The 22,086-nt window shown below is 37.7% G+C and overlaps 1 protein-coding gene across 1 annotated transcript in view; it reads left to right on the top strand.

Annotated features, from left to right (window-relative positions):
- LOC103772929 (ephrin type-A receptor 3) overlaps window positions 1-22,086 on the top strand; it is a gene marked incomplete at its 5' end in the record, with an annotated part of 57,854 nt that overhangs the window by 12,275 nt on the left and 23,493 nt on the right. Inside the window, 4 exons of the mRNA XM_008940276.1 lie at window positions 1,037-1,162; window positions 7,467-7,652; window positions 12,849-12,910; window positions 15,485-15,694. Of these exons, the coding sequence (XP_008938524.1) occupies window positions 1,037-1,162; window positions 7,467-7,652; window positions 12,849-12,910; window positions 15,485-15,694 (584 nt within the window). The remainder of the gene's footprint in view (window positions 1-1,036; window positions 1,163-7,466; window positions 7,653-12,848; window positions 12,911-15,484; window positions 15,695-22,086) is intronic.

The raw sequence follows: 22,086 nt of genomic DNA, 5'->3' as shown, positions 1-22,086 counted from the left end.
TGGAAAGGATATTTCTGAGGGGGTTAAGGCAATGTTTCTAAAAGGAGTTAGTATCTTTTACAAGACCAGCTAGTAATTATGAAAAGCTGAAACAGAGGTCCAGGAATGCAGGTTTTCTGTCAGATGTAGAAAGCTTCAAAGTGACTGGATGTAGTGGTTACTTCACTTTTTGTTAACAAAATACTTTCGTGTTGTAAAATGAATACAGAAGCAGGTACACAAGGTACCACCTACAAGCACAAGCAGGGCCTTCTGCCAGGGTGGGGGAAGGAGGCTATGCTTTGCCTTCAGCATCTTTGCTGGAGAGATCAGCTGGGAGTTGTATGTTCCTCCCATCCTCAGTCCTGCTACAGGAAGAGATGTGGAAACCTTGCAACTGCCCTTAAAATCATTTAGTCATTTGAACTAGTTCTTGCTCTGGCAAAAAGAACAGTCCCTGTCCAGGACGCTGTAGAGGGGGACCAAGTAATAACATAGATGTTAGGGTAACTGAGCATACTTTAATAAGAAGAATGACTGGCTGCCAGCCTTCTATGTACTGGTAGAGGGATTGAGGCAGAGATGCATTTGTGCATATATAATTTTCTTTTCTTATGCATCTTGTTGAAGGACTCAGAAAGAAAAAGTCTGAGTTAATGTGCTCTTCTTAATATATTCCTAAGAATTTTTCAGGTTAACTCTAAATGTAAAAATGTGTGATACATTTTGTTCCTTGCCTTTTTGTTGTTGCCTTGAAAGGGACAATAAAAGGCAGTATCTAAATGTAGCAAGCTGAAAAGGGTGGATAGTATTTTTATATTTCAAAATCAGTTAAATATGGTAAGTGCAGATATATTTAAAATCAGACTTCTGTGCAATAACTACGTCTATGGTTTCACTCCGTATTAAGATTCCTGAAGACTCACGAAAAGCAGTTTGATTTGAAGAAACAGCATACCTTTTTCTTCTGTTGATTTGATTTCAATTGTCTCATGAGCTTTCTTTAGAAGGATTAAGTCTAAGTAACATTTTTCTCTCTGAATTTGTTTTTACACAGTAAAACTCCCAGGCCTGAGAACTTACGTGGATCCACATACGTACGAGGATCCCAATCAAGCTGTGCATGAATTTGCCAAGGAACTAGATGCTTCTAATATATCCATTGATAAAGTAGTTGGAGCAGGTAATGAACATCAGATTAGCTTTTTGCTGTATATATAGTTTTACATCTTTGGGTTTATACTTGTGACTGGAAAGAAAACATTCTAACGTCTTTAAATTAGTAGCTCATATTTACAGCTGACTTTGCATATGAAAAATTCAGGGCAAAAAGTTCTATTTTTTTCACCAAAGAAAGCAGATAACAAGACAGTTTTTCAAATGACACTCATCAGTCCACACTTTGACGCAGCACTCTTGGGAGTGACAAGAGTTCAACCTCACTTCTGTTTTCTCTTCAAAATCTGTCAGAACAGAAAATGGTATCAACTGTGAAGATGTTTTCTTTTTTTCCCTTAAAATGACTGTTGACTATTATGCCTTGAGTGAAACTGCAAACTCATTTCAAACCAGTCACCATGCATCCATCAGACTGCAATGACCTTTGGTCATTGGATTGATTTTGGTCACTGCTTTGGATTTGAATTATTGATTTAGGAGAAGAGGCTTGTCTGCCTGATAACTGATTATCTGAGCCATACAGACACCATAGATTGTTTGGTTTATAAAAAACAAACTGTCAAAATGAGCAGATTTTGTAGCAGAGGAGCCAGGTTACAGAAATTCTCATCACACCGAGTTGTCCATGTTGCACTGCAGCATGTAGTTCCTGATGGGATGTGTGCTTGCTCCTTGAAGTGTAGTGGCAGATTGTCTCATTAAGTCAGAAGATCATGAAGTGTTAGCTTTCCTGCTAAATTTAAGCACTTGTGAGAAGCACTATTGATTTTTAATCCATTGAAAATTACTAGTTCTTTTATTATTGATTCTTTGCTTCTCTCTAAATTTACTATTTGAATTAAAATCATGAGATATGAGAGAGACAGACTGCTAGTGCACAGCAAAGGATTTTCTTTTGGAAAATTTGTATAACCAAGCTCTGTATGCAGTGCATCTCCTGAAACACCCAGCAGAAAGAAATAGTATTCATCCGCTTTTACTGCAGCTACTCAACTGCATCTATGAAATCAGGTTATTTTCTGCAAAGTAAATTTTTTGTTCCTTGCTGGTTTTAATTTTGTCCCACAAGAGTGCACTGTTCTCCATCATCTTCAATAAAGGCAGCAAAGCTCTGCTTATTGTACATGATAGAAAATTAGTATGGGGATAAGGAAGGGAATTACTGAAAAGATAAATTCAAAAGCAGTATGTTGCCTTGTAAGACTTTCAGGAGCCTTCGTTCACAAATGTAAACTTTTTAAACTTGGGCTGTATGCAGTATATTAATCTAGAAAACAAATTAATAAGAATCAGTGATACATCATATTTTATAACTCATTGTGCTGACCTATTTTTAATCAGAATGCACATGAGAATGAGAGGTAAACCAAAATTTGCCAAATATGGCCTCTGAACATGGAGGAAGAGTTTTCTGAGTGGCTCCAAAAAAAGGGATATGTCCTGAAAGAGTCAGGTGATTTAAAAATAAGTCACTTTGCTCCACTCCAGTGAAAGTGACAGTAGGTTCCTGCACATCATCTACCTTGAAGCTTGGACTCAAGATATAATAAAGTCATTTTCTGGAGATGATGACAGAGATTCATATAGCCTAAACTACATACAGCATTACATTTAGCATTTCCTATTACCAATTGCCAGAGATGCAAACAGGAAAAACCAAGCCGGGAAGAACATGAAAAATCAGGCTATGGAGTGCTGGGAGCTTCTAATATGCATTTGTAACATCACTTTAGACTACTGTTATGTTCGGTACATAGTAGCTTTTGCATTCAGAGTGCCTCCAAGGCTCCGTCTGCAGGAATACTTCCTTCCTCTGAGTCAATGACTTATTTGAGTTGAATGACTTAGTCTTTTCCTGCCTTTCTCCTTGACAAATGCACGTGTGAATGAAATTATAAAAAGACAGTGATTTGAGAGGAAGGGATTCGTTTGACTGCATTGAAGTCTGACGTAAGTAATGAGACCTTCAAGTCAGGCAAGTAATCTTGATATTCCGAGGTACTTTTTCCAAGCAGTATTTCACAACTTCAGCCAGAAGTCTCTGAGAATAGAAGGCAGCTTACATAGCTTTGAAAATATACCCAAATACAATAAGGAAATACTCTTGTCCAAAAGAACCTCAAGAAAAACACAAGGGATTTTAGTGGGAGGCTAAGCAGAAGAAAATTGAGGTCAGGACACTCTTTTTCAGAATTTTCTTTACGGTAGTTCTTTCTTTTAAAACAGCTCACTTGTTTTTATGGATCCAGTTCAGCAAACCACTTAAGAAGTTTAAATCCAATTGGAAAGCAAGAGAATACTACGGAAAGTACTTTCTTGATCTGGGATAGATTTAAGTATGTGCTTTGCTGAACATGAAAGCAGGCTTTTACTTTTCTTTTGAAACTTTAAACATTTTTGTAGCATAGCATCTTGTTGATAAAAGTATTTCTAAAGTTTAGGGGCTACCTGTCCATGTGACTTCATAAGCCTTCACTTATTGTGAAGGTTTGCATTGTGACAGTGAGGGCTTGTAGAATGTTGAAATCTATGAGGTTTATGAAACATTCAGGCTAGGTGCCTCCCCAACTCCAAGTGAGTTCTGTGTACAACAGTACCGTCATGATTTAAAACACGACTTAGCAAAGGGAGTAGCTAGTTTCACAGAGTCATCTTTTACTTGTCCCCTGGGTCTAAATGCACAGCCAATGCCATTCACTGATGTACCAAGTAGCCTATTTAAAAAGAAATTTAGATCTCCTGAAGAGAGGTCTTTATATCATGAACAGCCCTGCTAATAATATCTATTTGCTTTCCACAGTTTGCAGGGCAGGTTATAAAATGTTTATATGGTGTAGCATAATTAAAAATAAATACTTCAGAAAGACTTTACATGAACAGCCATCAACCTCATCTCTTAAAATCAGTGCCAACTCAAAACACAAGTCCCTGTTCCTCCTAAACAATATCTGATGAGATCCAGTCCCTTTCTTACTGGGACATAGAACAATGATTTGCATGCAAAGGATACAGTGTAACTGCATGTTCCCATGGTTGTTGACCAAACAGACTTGTGTAGCACCCATACTATGCTGTGTGGGAGGGAAGCAAAGGTCAATGTAGTTGGGCTGCCCAGTGAGCTTTCTCCAGTGAAATCGTTTTCCAAAAAGTAAAGCAATTTTATATTCATGGACAACAGTAAGCTCCATTGCTGTGAAGGGTCTAGCTTTTAGTCTCTTGCAGCATCCACTGGCCCTAAGGTACTTGTGGAATCCAATTAATCACACAACTTCTAAATTGTGCAGCCATGGCTAAATGGAACTGTGTTGATGGACATTAGCCATAACCTTTTCCTTCCCAAAAGTCAAACAACTATCAGATACATGATTCCAGTCAGAAATGAAGGATTGATTGCTTGCACTGCTTGCTGAAATCACAGCTATACTCTCCACTGTCAGTAACTCAACAATAAGAGGCTAGCTTGTTATAACTTTTTGACCATTAAAACGTAGAGAAAAGGGAATTTGAAGCTGGACATTACAAGGTTTATTTCAAGCACTTTTTTCCCTTCCTTCTGTTTTCAAGATGTGTTTTGGTCTTCCTCTTTCTGGTGCTCTGATAGCATTGAGCTGAGGTTACTAATTGAACTGAAGCAGTGTTTGCTCTTTGTGAAGTATACTAGTCATTTTGGCTTGCAGGGGTTGAATATTTTTAATTAAGTGGTCTGAACAGAACCCAACACCCATTAGTTACTAGCAAAAGGTTTTCTTAGCTGCTGCTTGTCTTGGCAGCCTGGAATACAAATAATGTTAGAAACAACAGACAAAATCTAAGTGCTGTTTTAGTAGCACATATGTATGTAAAGATATCCCCCGTTTTGGTTTGGTTTGGTGTTTGTTTTTTTTTTTTTTTTGGTTATCACATTGATATCACAGTACCATGCCTAGCAGATGAAGCAACTTCGCAGCTGGTGGTAAAATATGATAACATTCAGTTCTGTGTTGTTGACTCAAATATAGCCTGGGTTAGCATCAGAGAAAGGTCATTTCCCTATTCATTCTAGCAGAGAAACCTTAGAAAATAAAGCTGAAAGGTGACCTCGAGGTCATTAAGTCCACACCCTTGCCCAAAACAAAACTTGTTAGGTACTGTTCTTGACAGATGCTTATTCTTTACCATCTCCAAGATAAAAGAGTTTATAGCCTCCCTATAAAATCTTTTGTACTGTCCAAGTGTCATCCTTACCGTTACTTTTTTTTTCATGACCTAACTCACCTTTATCATAAATTGCAATTATTCTTTGTATAGAAAGAATATAGCCTCTTTTGTATAGAAAAAAAAGAGTTGGTACCCATCTTATTTATAATCATAATTTTGATAAGCCAAAACTATTGTCTAGTCTCTATCTTCTCATTCATGTGTATAAATAACACCAATTCCTTGAGGTTTGACCATGAACACAGGGCCCTGACTTTTAAGCTTTTGATCATTGCTATTACTCCCTTTATCATTCGGAACTGCAGTGCCACAAATGGGACATGGACTCTAATGCCAGCCGTACTGGTGGAAAGTTGATGAAAGAATAATTTCAGTTTGTAGATAAATGGGCTGAATTTAACATCTCAAATATATCCCATGTGGTATCACATCTGAAGTGAAGGGCAGTCAATCCATCACACTTTTTTAAGCAGTAAATCTATGAAAGGCAATATGATTTAAATTTGCCTATTAAAAATATCTTATTTCTGTGGGTTTTGGTAATTTTTAGTTTTCAAAGGTATTGCTTAATGTAAAGCATTTGAAAGCAGATGAAAGAATCATTGTGAGCAAATGAGCTCCAAGAGCCTTTGCTCTTTAGAGGCATAGTAATGCTTTTGTATTTGGGATTATTAGACCTTAAGTTGGGAAAGCTCTCATGTAACCAATGTAATCATTCTTTCCATGATATTTCACTCGCAAATAAAAACAATGCTCAGTTTTACTGAAAATTATACCAGCTACCTTTAGATGTATAAGTCTCGTTTATTTATATATCAAACTTTGTATACAAGACCAGCTGACAAATTATTGCGTATTTTGACAAAAGAACCTGAATTGCCATGTACTGTTGGAAAGGGAATTTTGAAGCACTCCAGCAATACCCTGTTGTTTCTTAAAAGAAAAAGAAAAAAAAACCCAAACAAACAAACCAACCAACCACAAAACACACACACACAAATCAAAAAAAAGCCAACACAAAAAAAAACTTTATTTTCTTCTCTGTTCAGTAAAGTGTTTTCCTTGTCTTTAAATGTAAATAATCATGTAGGGCAGTTCTTGCTGTCATATTTCTTTTATATTTTATCTGTTCTCTGGTTTTATTGTAATTTTCATTATTTCAATTATTTTGTCCTTAAAACAAGGAAACAAAATTTGCAACAGTAATTTTACCTTGGATGTTATATGTGCAGTTTATTATATTGGAAATCTAAGACGGGGAGTTTGATAATTTGGAATTAAAATTAGTTGCTGCTCAAACGTTTTTTAAGATACAAAACTTCGTTATATGCTTTATGTAATCATTAGTTAAATACAGAAAATGTCAAGAGATTTTTTCGTCCAGCAATTTGTCAACATGTTTAATACTTGCTCATTTGGATGCTAAGATAATTTTCCATGTGCATGCTTCTTGGATGTAGCATAGCAGAGGATAAAATTTGTTGTATGAAAGTAAACATGCAATGATATGGGCACAATATTCATGGAGGACTATGGAATCCCATAGTCCCATAGCGACTGTATATATTTACATGATTAGATTCATCTGAATAATGGTAGAGCAGAGAAAATGTATACACATTTCTTTTTTTCTTTGCAGCTATGTAGATAAATTCTTTTGTTATGAATTTTCTTGCTATTCTTGCAATTTTAATTGAAATAAGTAAAATAATTGGGAACTGTACTATTTCTGTTTGGTATGAATGAAGAGCTTAATTTTCACAAGGATGTATGATTATTCCGATACTTCTGTATTAATCAGTTAGCCCTCCTACTATTGTCCCAAAGTGTATAAACTGTAACAAAAATTTAATTTTCTGGTGACATATATGCTCTGTAATCACCTGGATATGCAGTGTAAATAAGTGATATTGTCCAGATTGGCAGCTGGAGAACCCAAGCATGGAAATGTTATGTAGTTGTGTAAAGGCCTCATTTGAATCTCTGGTCTGTGGCCCACCCATAGACACCACACTTCAGCAACTTTTGCTGAATGCTGTCATCTTTCTTAAATCCCAATGAAATAACTACATTTTACCTTTTGTTGTTTTTCCATTTTTTTTTTTTTTTAGGGGAATTTGGAGAGGTGTGCAGTGGGCGCCTAAAGCTGCCTTCTAAAAAGGAAATTTCAGTGGCTATCAAAACCCTGAAAGTTGGCTACACAGAAAAACAAAGAAGGGACTTCCTTGGAGAAGCAAGCATCATGGGTCAGTTTGACCACCCTAATATCATTCGATTAGAAGGAGTCGTCACTAAAAGTAAGATATGGCGGGAGTACCTGGTGTTGCATGGGAAGTGTCTCTGGAGGTCCCTTCCGGTCTAAGTTATTCTGTGATTCACTGATCTTTCAAGGCAAAGCAAAAACAAATAACTGAATCATCAGCATTTATGCTCTGCAAACCTTTCTAGAAATGTTTATGTGTTAACCCTGTCAGTATGTACCTTCAAAAGAGATAATAGCAGAAACACGTAGCTTGGCTTTTGCAACGTATATTATATTTCCTCAAAAGCAAGAAAAAATTGCCAATGTGAAAGCACCAGCTAAACTCAAGCTGATGTATCCAGTGAAGAATAGTGTTGGAGGCAATTGCCTGCAGTGCAGCTGCAGGACTTTGACTGTCTTGCTGCCAAGAACTTAGAAACTGTACCCTGGGTTGATGAGCTGAGAAAAATTGAGGAATAAAAATAGTCTGCTTGAAAAAAATAGAACATAGGCAAAAAGAAGCTTTTCTGAAGAACACTACAGCTCAGTAATAAACTGGCATGTTTAATAAACTCCAGAGCTACACATTGCTACAAAGTGGCCAAGAGGCACTTGCTGATAATCTGTTAGGAGTCATGGAGTCTGATATCCTAAGGTTTCCTAATTGTATTGAAGCAATATGTTCCACTTTCAAGTTAATAGTTAGATTTTATCATTAGCACAAATTAATGAACACCCTACCTGGTTGCAACTGATACTAGTAAATTAATAAGTAAGTCCGAACTTTTTCTATGTGGTTTTAATACAGGGAAAATACTCCATGTGATGTATGTACCAGTATGAAGCATTTTAAAGATCCTGATTTTCTAGATCTGCCTTTGGATTTTTTTTTTTTAAGGGTTTGGTTTGATTTTGTTATAGCGTATTTTTGTCTATGTTAACAAATCACCTTCTCTTTTAGAGACTAGTAAGTAATTAAAACCTCCGTCCACTTGTGGTACCTTCCTGGAAAAATGATATACTTGAAGAACACTCTCCAGCTCCATTTCCATTAAGATAACAGCAAGCTGTAACAGGCACTCCTGAGCAGTGGTATCAGTCTTAGAGCTCCTACCCAGCTCTCCCATGGCAGCCGCGGTAGCCTTCTCAAAGCTGCCCAGATCCCATGTGCTCTTCTCCTTACGAGTAGCTGGTGGGATTTCATGCTCGTGATGCTGCCTCATTTAAAGCAAGTTCTGTCTCTCATTGCTTGTGCTGCTGATTGTCCTCTCCCTTGAGGGGGAAAGGCAGAAACAGTTGGTGGTAGAAAGTGGTTGAATGAAGTACTAAACCTGTCTTGGTCTGTGAGACATAAATTCTGTGACTTCAGCTACACTTTCTAAATTTCTATTGTAGCATAAGGTGATACATTTAATGATCAAATTTATCTACCTGCAGTAGTTATTAGGTGGGAGATCAGTAAGAGTTTATATGAGGCATTTTTAAAAAAAAATTCAGGAATGCTTTGAGATTTTTCGGGGGAGTGGAAAAAATTGGTTGAATGTTTCCTAGTTCATCCTAGAGGACTCTGCTGGCAAAGCAGCTCCTTGCCATTTCAGTGACCAGCTTGGAATGTGCTGAGGATGTTTCCAGTTTAACTGGGTAGCAAGTATACCTTTGTTGTTAAGTAGATAACTTTATTGACTTCAAGGAATATTTTTGGGTTTTTTAATTGCATGATTCATGGTTTCATAAACATAGATATGTATGAAAGAATTTCATAGCTTACTGCAATAAATTATTATAAATTATATAAAACAAAGGAACCACAAGCGTGTGTCTAAAAATAACTGCTGAAAAGTATGTAGAACCATATATGTTATGAAGTGACATAGTTACAATAATAAGGCTTTCTCTAGGTATTATTCATAAAAGTCTATTTTGCTGATTTAAATAAGAAAGAAGTTATTGTTCAGCTTAGGTCTTGCAGCCCCATTAAGAAAGGGCTGCCAGGTCTGCCCATATAAATCCAAGTTATCTCTTGCTTTTTAATGGCACACACTTTGTATAGTCAGAATAAGATTTGCAGCCTCAAAATTACTTGAAATGCCACCATCAGCCTGTACACAGCTGAGCTGTAATATATTTTGTTACACTTTGTATTCCTGTGGCACTTGAGAAAATAATTTAATTGCTGTGCATGCAGGAATTTGTGCATTGCTTTGAATGTGCATTACTTATTCTGTCTGTATTCTGTATAAGTGACTATTAGTAAGTTTGTTGCTCAGCTGTATTCACAGGAGGCTGCTGTCTGGTTTGGGGGGCTGGGAGTGCCAGCTGCCTATCACATTAAAGTATGAGAGAGCAAGCTCTGAATATTCCCAGCTGAAGTCAATAAAAGCCTCAGGGATACAACACCCTCTCCAGATAGCTTGAATGTAAGAGTTGAAAAAACTGTTATGGAACTATTTGTATCCATTTTGCTAAATAAAATTATATGGCATAAATGGAAGTAAAGATAATAATTTATTTTCTTTAACTTTTTGTAGGGTGTTAAAAAGAAGAAGGTTGAGAGCTTAGGTTTGGTTTGGTTTGTTTTTTTTTTTTTTAAAACCAAATGCAATATACTGTAATAACAAATTAGCAGATGTTCATACTTTTTAATGGTAGCTATTAAATCACACTCAAAAGCATTAGTTTATGTACAGTCAGTAGAGAGTCTGTGGAGGATTTGCTGGCTCACTGTCAGTACAGGTAATGCATGATAAACAGGTGATGTGACCTTTTCTTTGTTAATCAAATTATTTTTGGCAGATGGCCATTAGCAATGATCTAGCTTTTCATGCTAAGCAGATCCTATGAAGCAACTCCTAATGCCTGCAGTTGTCATGATACCTATAACAGGACTGATTGACATGACAAGTTCTCAAGTTGAGGTGGCTCTGGTTTGCCAGGGGGACAATTCACCAGTGGTATGAAGGAGTTGCACCCACTAAATAAGACTTCAGTACTCTGTGCTCCAATGCAGAGTTGCTCTCTGCATTGCTTCACATTGATTTCTGCTCTGCCTTTTCCTGGCACTACACTGGTCTCCCGGGCATGCTGTAGGCAGTAGTCTTAATAACCAGCACACATGTTCTGCTTAGTTTACTAATAATTTACAGCAATTTGTAGCCTGTTAATGTAATAAATTTCAGCAACACTGTTGACACAAGTTGTTATCATGTATAAATGGCTGTGCTTTGATAAATGAATGCAGAATGTTCCCTTAAAAGTGCACCGTGTTGCTTCTGAGCATGTGTTTTTTATTATGGGCTCGTTTCAAACTGGCCGAGAGTGAAACCCTGCACTTGGGGCTTTCTGAGTGTCGATGAGCAAGGCTCTATTAATAATTTGGAAGACTTATCTTCTTACTCTAATTTCAGTCTTCTGATGTGTCATCAAATTGACCGAGTTTATGCAGAAGCCAGGTTCTGATTTCAAAGAATGTGGATTTCTCATAAAAAGTTTTGGATAGCCCCATCGATGCGCTGCCCTTTACTCGAAAGATCCAGCAGCATTTTCTGTGCATTAACAGAAATACCTTTGGGTTAATGCTACACAGACAATGTAATGTAGGTAGTTTTCCTTACTCTGCATATTTCTTGCTAATAAGTAAAGAAGCAACAGTTAGTGATTGACAGAGCCATTATTGTGACTACACCCTTTAGTGTGGCTCCCACAGTTTAACATCTCTTTTGCACAGCAGGAAGAAGGTATTTTAACCCATTAATCCATGCAAAGAGGACAAAATATTTTCTTTTTATTATATTAAACTCGTTCTTTGAAATTAATATTTCTCTTCTATGAAGTTCTATTTGGTTGAAGTTGTATTTTCTGAAATAAAAACAAAAAAGGAGTTGTTACTATTTGCTTTGCTTTTTTAACGGCTTTCTTGCTTTTAATTATATTGAGTACCTCTTTCAAGCCTCATGCTGTTCAATTTTAAAAGCTGAAATATCACCATGCCTGCTATACAATATGCAGGCCTTTGTCATGCTTTTATGGTCAGATGCCTTCCTGCATTATATGTGAAATAATAATTCATCTCCTTAAATAACTTCATGCTCTTACCTACCTTTCTCTCTACCACAAAGAGAAAATAAACAAAGCTTTAGAAAATATTATGAAATAATAAAATCCATATGACGGTAAAATATTAGCAGGGCAATGACCTTTGTCTGGGAACTTCTCCACAATCACATGAATTTTTGCCTTCATTTCTCTCCAACATGTCAGAGTTGCACACAAAACCTTGGTTATGTTACACATTTCCTTAGGGTAGAAAGAATGGTTTCACAAACTGATCTGAATCTGCGCAGACAAGTTTTGAAAGATATTAGAGGCTTTTCAAGGACGCAAGACTGTTTCTTTAGAGCATGCCACAGCACCGTGGATGCAGTGTGTCCAGCCCTCAGCTGAGTTGTGCTTGGCTGGAGGGGAGGTTTGTGTTATCAGTGATCCCATCACAGAGGGAGGCAGGACTGCCTGGAAAGAGGGCTGACCCCCAGCAGTGGAAGATGGCTGTGTTACAGCTTTTCTTTCCATGCCCTGTGTTGCTTTTATTCTGCACTTTTCCTTCTTTTCTTTCCCCACCCCAAAGTTTTCCTCAGCTTATGCTGGTAAAATACTGAAGCTCTATAATTTAAATGCATTGTAAATACCCTCCCGAGGAAGAGGTCTTTTCCTCTTGCCTCCACGTACACTATTGAATCTCTCCTTTACCACAGTATCTGAGGAAAATATTGAATGTGCCCATGGGGTAAAGCACTACTCCAGTGGTCCTTGAACCTCTGTTGTGAGGTGAAGAGAAGCTGCAGCTCTCTCCACAGAAAGTGCCCAGTTCCCTTCCAGAGGGAACCTGGAGGGAAATGCGTGGCATAGTATACCTCTTTCATTGCATAAATTTGATGATTTTGTGAAGGATTATATTCAATAATGATGGATAAGACACCATATACTGAAAATGCAGAATGCTTCACTTTGTCTCTTGGGACTTGAGCTGCTAAAAATCATATAAGCTTGCGCTGAAATGGCTTTGTTTCTGTTGATGTCTGTGGAATCACAATTATATTATGGACAGAGCTGATTTTACCTATGCATCTTTTGCTTTCTTTCTAAATGTAAAATTATCCTTAGGATTTGGAAGATTTGTGCATATTTCTAAAATGCTTGTTTTTACTGATCATTATGTATTCATTTGAAATGTCTGACCCCTGTAATATATTTGCAGGTAAACCAGTTATGATTGTTACTGAATATATGGAAAATGGCTCTTTGGACAGCTTCCTAAGGGTAAGTGCATTAGAGAAAGAGAACTACATGGTGCAGCCTTGCTCTTGTTCTGAGTTTGTTATGAATTTGCTGCCATTCTACTCTGATTCATCATCAGCTCTTGTTTCTTGATATTTCTGGTCGTTGAGGCTCCATCCCTGGGGGTCTTTAAGGCCAGGCTGGATGAGGCTCTGGGCAGCCTGATCTAGTGGGAGGTGTCCCTGCTCACGGCAGAGGGGTTGGAACTGGGTGATCCTTGTGGTCCCTTCCAACCCTGACAGATTCTGATCTGTTTTAGCAGAGGACTTTAGAGCCCTAATGGCTTAATGGTTGGACTTGATGATCTTAAAGGTCTTTTCCAACCTAAAGGATTCTATGATTCCATTTGAGTTTGTGTGCATTGTGATGTGCTCATAAAGCCAGGTAGGGATCTGCTGGTCCATTTTGACTGGTTGCAGGTAAGTATTATTCCAAAACAAAGAATATTTATTTTTTTTATTAACATGACACATCAGTAAAAAAAAGAAACAACAAACCAAAACAACAATGTTCCAGCACATAAAAATGGAAATTGTTTTTCTGAGTGCTGAATTACTACTATAATGCAGTTACAGTTATTGGTTGGAGGCCTGTATGTCTTACAAAGTGATTTCCAAAATGAACAGCTTTGTGGAAATTTTATCAGTCAACCAAATAGTACTGAGCCAAGACCCATTTCCCTCATTGTGAAAAGTTTAGGGAATAACACCATACCTCAAGGTGTTTAAAAAGTTTTGCTAGGAAACTTTATGGTTCTCTTTTCTTTCCCCAACCTTAGACATACTAATACTGTTGTTGATTTATCTTTGTTTTCTGTCAAAGTTGGTAGAGAGCCTAAAAAAATTTGAACGCTCCCTGTGTCACCAAGATTTACTTGTGGCAAAACAAGAAGTGTAGCAGAAATGAAATCCCATATGAGGGGAAACACTAGTTTAATTTTAATTTGTTAAGGCAAATTCAGCTGTGGCTGGGAGACTGCTTTGGTTCTGCCACGGTTGAAAGACATTATCCCCCAAATTCATAACACTGAACTGGATGTTTAACCCCAAAAGGGGATATATTGTCAACCTCAGTTTCAGTATGTACTATATATGTTTTGATGTTCACTGGAGCATGTAAAAATACACATAAATAATGTGTGAGTATATCTGAATGAAATATATCTGTACTGAACTGTATATATTTTGTTTAGACTGATAATCCTTGAAGAAAGCTCTGAGGAAAGGAGAATTTCTGACTGTACAAAACAGTTGTTCAGCTCATTTGTTCATTTCAGTACAATTTTAATTTTGTTTTGTTTTGTTTACTACTGTTGTATGGAAACATAGATAATAACCTTGTGACTCACTAGTATCACAGGCAACTCAGGCCATATGACACTTTTTATAAATTACTTTTAAAACTAGTTTGTTCATATTCCCCATTGCCATTGAAAGGCTATCCGAGCATCTCATTCCTTTCATGATCAGAAACCTTTGGATTTCTAGCTAAATCTTTTCCAGAGTGTGCAGAGATCTTCTTGTGTTGGTTCTAGTTAAAGAAGGTTTCATAACGGAGAACTGCTAGAAGTCTTTTCTAATAATGAGTTTCTTCATCAAGAGGAATTCTGAGAGGCTCTTTAAGCATCTACTATGCCATATATTTGTCTAATGTTTACAGTGCTAATATTGCCCCGAAGTATATTAATCAAGAATGAAATAAATGCATTCAGTCTTACAGACTGATTCGTGTGAGCTCACCCACATGACAGAGTGAGCTCCCATGTATTTAATAAAATTCTGGAAGAAGCAGCAGGAAGAGCTGGAGAGTTGCCCGTGATGATACATTTACAGTGCTAGGGGATTCATATGAGAGCTGTGCTAGGACACACTGTTGTCCTACCATCTATCCATCCATATATCAATATCAAGACTAGATATTAACAAACAGCATTAGTAAGAGCTGGGAGATTTAAAACATATGTCTAGAAGTAGATAATTAGAAATACATGCAACAGTTGGTTTCTAGGCTAAGTCATGATGTGTTTAAGTGATTTTTGTGTTCTTGAAGGTGAAAAATTTGATGAGTAAGTTCAAGTTTAGTGGAATTTGAAAGTCACTGAATTGGATCAGCATTGGCTTTTGTTAAAAAAAGGCTTGTGTAATAGAAAAGTTTCATTAGTCCATTGGGTAAGGCTGGGATTTTCACTAATAATTCCTGTGGCCTTTCAGAGAAGTTGGACATCCATCCCCCTAATGGCCTGACACTCCAGTCTCATGAGCACGCACAAGTTAGATTTATGGGCTGCTTTCACGCAGGTCTGGTCTAGAAAATTAAAATTCTGATGGCAGCGAGAATGGGAAAAATGAATTTTTATCTGAATTGAAAAATTATCCCTTTCCTCATCTGATTGGGAGATTATCCTCTGCAAATCAAAGTAGTTCCACATGTGGCATTTAGATTGCAGTCTCTGACTTATGGGATCTGCACTTCAGGGGCTTCCAGGGTCCGTATCAAAAATTCTGTGCAAAGAGGAGCATGAACAATCTCTGAAATTACAAATTTAATATTTTCCAGAAACATGATGCCCAGTTCACAGTCATCCAGCTAGTAGGCATGCTTCGAGGGATCGCATCTGGCATGAAGTATTTGTCAGATATGGGATATGTCCACCGAGATCTAGCTGCTCGTAATATCCTCATCAATAGTAACTTGGTATGCAAAGTCTCAGATTTTGGTCTCTCTCGTGTACTGGAAGATGATCCAGAAGCTGCTTACACCACAAGGGTGAGTTTCTGTGATTTCTTATCCTTTTAAACTTCTTGCAGGTTGTAACAAAGTTAGATTGAAATCTGAGGGGAGCCCCTGAGGCTTATGCTCTGTTTTGCAGAGGCCGTCCATCCTTACATGCCCAGAGATGTTCAATAAACCATAAACTCATCACATCTATTTTTTAATGCATGTCTCAGAAAAGATAGAAGAAAAAAAATTATTATTGTTGGTAGATTATTTTTCTTAAAGTATGCAAAATTTCTGACTATTTCTTTCTACTGGATACATAAAGGATTGAATACCACAATTAAGGTTTGAGTTGTTTTGGCAAACAATAATGGAAGAATTAATGGGTGCTTTGAGCAGGTTTTGTTACATTGCTGATTTAGGCCACACTCACTAAAAAAATATCCTACCCAGCAATAGTTACTTTTATTTTTTTAACCTTTTTTTGACTTCTAATATGATGGGACGTTTGTCTGATTGGAACATGCTGAAATCACTGTTCTGCAAGGATGTATCACTTACACCTGCTGTTGTGCCTTTAACTGAGTAAGAACTTAAGTAAAATAAAAAAAAATAAATCTTACTTAACAACATAATAAACCTCCTGTATTTTCTCTTGATTATATCATACACACAAAGTAGTACTCATCTTTTGGAGATATAAAGTTATCAAGGAGGGGACTTCCCTCTGACTGTTTTGTCCTGAGGTAGATAAGCTTTTATCAGATAGGGGACTGCCCATATTGTAGGCTGCTGCTTGTTTCTTTTCTGGATTTCATCCTGTTCTTACTTGAATAACACTTCTGTCTTATTGTGAAAATCTTGAAGGCATACATTTAACTTTGCATATGTAGATACTACACTGAGATATCTGGCTTTTCACTTTAATCCTATTTCAGGTTGATTTTATAACTTTGGAAAAAGTGGCATTATTATCCAGTATCTTAGTCAAGTGTAATTTGCAATGATGCCTAGTGATTATCTCCTTTACACTATTCAAACCAGATTAGAACAGAATGTATCAGCAAAATCTTAATGTGGGTTTTCTAGGGCTTCCTTCATTCCTGATCACTGACATGAGCAATCAATTATTGTGGTAGTTTGCATGCTATCTTCTTCATGATTGAAAAAAAATAACATGACAAATGAGTACAGAAATTCTAGCTGCTTTGTTAGACATTATATGTACATTATATACACATATATTTATAAACATTTATCAATCATACCCTCATAAGTTACCAAGCAGAAAGACTATTCTCTACTTGACCTTTCACTCTCTGCAGAGACCTCTCATGGTTAAAGAGACAGGAGTCTTTACAGTAGGAGATAGCAGTTTTTATGTTCTGTGTAGGTGCAGCACTCATAAGTAAATATTAATATAATGCAAGAATTCCTCAAGAGAAAATTGTCTGTAGTTCAGCCAGAGGTGTATTGCCTTGTCAGATATGCTTGCCTACCCTCTTCTTAAAAACTCCTGTGAAAGAAATGGATGTTACTGTCCCTGAGGTAAACAGTTTTAGATATAGTATTTATCTAGTCTCATATTTAACCTCCCTCCCCCAGGATACACACTTGCAAGCTAAGGCAATTACTCTGTGTCCTACCAACTGCCCATAGGCAGCTGATCGATCTCCCCTTTAAAGCAGCTGCCTAAGTGCATGGAGGTTGCTGTCCTCTGCATGTATCCTTCCATTCCTTTTTTTTTTTTTTCCTAAGCAGTTTTTCCAAACTTACTATTCTTCTTGCTCTCCTTCTCTTTTCAACTTTTTCCTTAAATGTGATGCCTAAAATGGGATACTAATCCCCAGCACCAAGCATAGCATATTTATCTCATGTTTCTTACACATACCTTTCCTGTTAATATCTCCATGGGTAAGAAGTCTCTGTTTCTCCTCCCACTCCCAGCACAGCTTTGCCACATGGTGGGCTCATGTTCTGCTCGGACACATACCTCTGCCAGTCTTTGAAGTTCAATTCTCTTATTCCAAAATTAATCTGGACATGCAATTTAATCTATAATTTAGTAATGGTACTTTGCATACTCATTTTAAGAGCTGAAGTTACCTTTGAGTCCTAGTTAACTGAGATGAAAAAGTTGTCTGGGGAGGAGAAAATAGCTCCCCATAAAACTGCATAGCACAGAACTTTAGAAAGGAAATGCACTTACCTGAAAATGAAGTGCCCATTAGTGACTTATACCTGCAGGTGGCTAGAGCAAACCAGGTTGCACAAGTTGTCAGTGTTTCTGGCCAGTGTTACATGTGAACGTTCTATGGCCAAGAGCAGTGTTGCATTTTTTTCTTTTCTTTCTTCTGTTCTCCCACTTATTTTCTAAGCCTACCTGCCTATTTACATTTAGATAGTGAAATCAGATGGAAAGGAAGTAGTTTGTAAAGTGTAATCATCTGTGTTCAGTAAACTCCATCTGGCATTTATGGTGTATGTGCAGACTGCTGTAGGAAGACGCTCAGATAATTAAAATCTTCAAATACAACCTGGGACAAACTTAATTTCCTTCAAAAGTCCTTGCTTGAATATACCTGTGCCACATCTTGACTCTGAGAGAAAGATGAGGCTATTTGCTATTCATCTTGCTCATTTCCTTTGAAGTGAATCTTGTATGGATGTCCAGGTGGTGTGTCCCTGAGGTACGTTTGATCCCCAGCTTAAACAACTGGGGACTACAAGTGTGAAATAGAGCTCAGGTCCACTGGCAGAAAGCTGGACATCTCGTGTTCCTGCTGCTTAGTCATATCACAAAACGCAGGACTCTTTCCTTGGCTACTCCTACTGCATTGTGCAAGCTCTTCATCATAGAATCACAGAATGATTTTGGTAGGAGGAAACCTTTAAAGATCATCTAGTCTAGCCCTCCTGCAGTAAGTGGGGACAACTTTGACTAGACCAAGTTGCTCAGAGCCCTGTCCAACCTGACCTTTGAACATGTCCAAGGATAGTGCATTCACCACCTCTCTGGGCAACCCGTGCCAGTCTTTCACTGTCATTACCCTAAAAAATTTCTTCATTATATGTAGTCTAAATGTACCCTCTTTTAGTTTAAAACCATTACCCCCTCTCTTATGACTGCAGGCCCTGCTAAAAAGATTGTCCACAACTTTCTTATGGGCCCTCTTTAGGTATTGAGAGGCTGCAATAAGGTCTTCCTGGAGGCTTCTCTCCTCCAGGCTGAACAACCCCATCACTCTCAGTCTTTCCTCATAGTAAAGGTGTTTCAGCTCTCTGATAATTTTTGTGGCCTTCCTCTAGGCCTTCTGCAACACATTCATGCCATTCTTGCTCTAAGGGCTCCAGAACTGGGCATAGCACTCCAGGTGAGGTCTCAGGATCGTAGAGGGGCAGAATCACCTCCCTCAGCCTGCTGGCCACACTTCCTTTGATACAGCCCAGGATACCATTGGCCTTCTGGGATGCACTGGCACATTGCCAGCTCATGTCCAGCGTTTCATCTTCCAGTACCCCCCTATAACAAAACCAAGACAAATAATGTGCATATCCCTGTGGAGGAATTTTTGAGGGAAAACGGGCACGACTTTTATATCTCTACAGCAGTGAGCAACCCAGGCTATGAGGCTGTGTAGGGATATGGGCCAAAGGCTTTTAACTGCTAGCAGGCTGTAGTTAAGAAATTAAACTAATGCTTTAGTACGTCATAGCTAGGAAACAAAACTAAGGTCCTGATAACAGGGGGGAGAGGGTGTTAGAAAACTTAAAACTGTAAGCAATTAGCAATAACCTAAGGTGGGGAGAGCTTGGAACTGTATATAAGCTGGGCTATTTGGGCAGATAAAGGAGAACAACCATAATCATATCGATGTAACGTCATTACTTGGGCTCTTGCCGCTGTTACCAGGTTCCCTCAGCATATCCCTTTATATATTAATACATAATCTGTGATATTCATGCTATTGTACAAGAGCTCTGAAGGATAATGCAAAGATCACAGAGGCGTATGTGAAATACAGGGAGTCGGGGGTTGTAAAAGAACTTTGCTACCTGACGTTGTCTTTTTTGTTTTTTTTTGTTTTTACCACAAAAGGCCTTCAGCAACCTGTGGTCTGCCTGCTTACAGAAGCAGAAGCCAGCATGTGAATCAGGTTGACTGAGTGTTTGGATTTTTGATTTTCCCGAGCCTTTGTGCAAGAGGGGATATTCTGTAATTATCTACATTCTATGTACCTATTCACTTTCAATTGAAAGGCCAAGATTGTGTTAAAATTGTCATTGTCAAATTGATCTTTTTTATTCTTATTATTTTTAGATCTCTCCATGACAAGTGAGTGGACTAATGACACATTATGAACTGGAAGTAAATTTAAGCCATTACACATGCAAAGAGACTGTAGTTATGTCTCTCAAAGGCATAATATTTGGGTAATCAGTAGATGTGCTTTGAGTATTTAAGAGCATAGTTGGACACATCACTGATGTTCATGGCATTTGAATGTAAAATGCTATCCAGTTATTGCATTTGCGTGGATAACTTCTCACTAAATCTCCATCACTTCAAAAAATATTGTGCTTTGACGGCAAGTGTCCTAGCAGCCACTGCCCCCAGGAAATGGTACCAGAGCAGGGGGGGGCGTGGCGAGGCGCTGCTCCGTTGTGTGCCACAGGGAAGGACACGCAGCTCCTTTCTGCTGTGTACACATTATTGTGACTGGTGCTTGGCAGAAGTGGTTTCTGGTTCCCTTGCTGTGTTTTATTCGTTCCCTATATATGCAAAAACATGGTATTACAGTGTGAGTGTGTTGGAGGGTGTGGTAAAAAGGAAACAAACCCCCACAAATTCTTTTGCGTGGTAAGCACGAGGGGGAGAAGCTGTGTTCTGTTCTCATTTACCACTGTAGAAGGAGATAATTTCAGGATAGCATATTCATTAGTAAGGGATGAGCAAGTAGCATCAGGTAATTTTCAGGTGCTTAAGAGAGTAAGTCAGGCTCTTCTCACTCGCATGGAACTGTGTTGTTCTGTACCAGTAAGATATCTTCTGAACAAGCCTAAGTCTTCATGTAATGAATTAATGTCAGGCTTTTAGCTTCAGTTTTTCCTGCAAAGTTCTTCTAATAATTCTGTTAGAATTCATTTTTCTCAAATCTCTTCTCCCCAGGCCTCTGGCTTAGGTGCCTGTGGCAGTCACCCTGTAACAGATTATAAATCAGAATATTGGAATGGGTTATCAAGTCCTAGAAACAGCTGCCTTGTGCTGGAGTGCCAGACATGCTAGAAATAAATTGAGGACTTCACTGACTTTAGATGAATTATGCCGAACTGCCAGATACTGTAGGAATCACAGCTTCATCTAGAGCAGATAAAACTTTTGGTTACTGCTGGCTCACTAATGTCAAACCCTGAGAGTGGTTCTCTGACTTAGACTGTCGAGATTTTAAGCTGCAATAACAAACTTCTACAATTTCTAATGCTAATACTTTCTTTCTACCCAAATCCAAGTGGCCTATTCAGCTTCATGATGAGCATGACCTTAAAGAGAGACCATGGCAAAAATTTATAAAACTTGTATTTATCTTCAGAAAATAATCAGTAAATATATTACTACTAGCTAGTGATGCATGCACATGTAAGTTTCTCTTTATAAGCCTATATCAAATAAATTTGAGCAAAACTTTTTCCTAGGCATATCTATAATGATTTTTCATTTAGCAAATTTGTCTTACATGTTCAGTACCAATACTACTAATTTTGAAGGCTAGGAGCCCAATAATGGCAGCCAATAATACTAGAATTTCCGATTTTTCCAGTGGAGAATAAGCAACAGAGATAGCAGATAAAATTAAATTGCACAAAAGCCTAATGGACATATAATACGTACTTAAAAAAGGGAAAACCATGTAGGATTTTGTAGCATCTTTGTCATAGCAGTTTACAGAGTAGGTATCATTATTCTTATTTTAAATATTGAGAGACTGGGGAAAGGGCTAAAGGAACAAGAGAGAAGTAAAGAGACACGTATGGGAGCTTAGTTTCCCAGCCCATCTATGGTCAGAAGAAAGTGCTTGGTTTAGTTTATGCAGAAGTAAATTATGTAAGATATCTTGGATCCTGGAGAAGGATATTGCAAAGAATATCCTGATTTCTGAAAAAAAATAGAAAATTGAAGAGGTGATATGTGTTCGTATCAGATGTATATTTCTCAAAAATGATGGAGAGAAATTAAAAGGGATTTTCTAATGCAGAATGACCACAGGTTTGAAATTTCAAAGTAGACTTTTCGAATTACAGAAAACCTTATAATTTTCAAAGGTAATAGCAATAGGAAACCATGTATTTAATTTGAAATGACTCTTCTAATTTTCTGCATATATTGATATTTGGACATCTGCTAAAATGTGAACGTTGCACGGTCCTTTGAGGGAATTGGG

The sequence above is a fragment of the Merops nubicus genome, unplaced genomic scaffold (genome assembly GCF_000691845.1).
Source record: "Merops nubicus isolate BGI_N331 unplaced genomic scaffold, ASM69184v1 scaffold2860, whole genome shotgun sequence".
NCBI lineage: Eukaryota > Metazoa > Chordata > Aves > Coraciiformes > Meropidae > Merops > Merops nubicus.
This window is presented reverse-complemented; position numbering and strand designations above follow the sequence as displayed.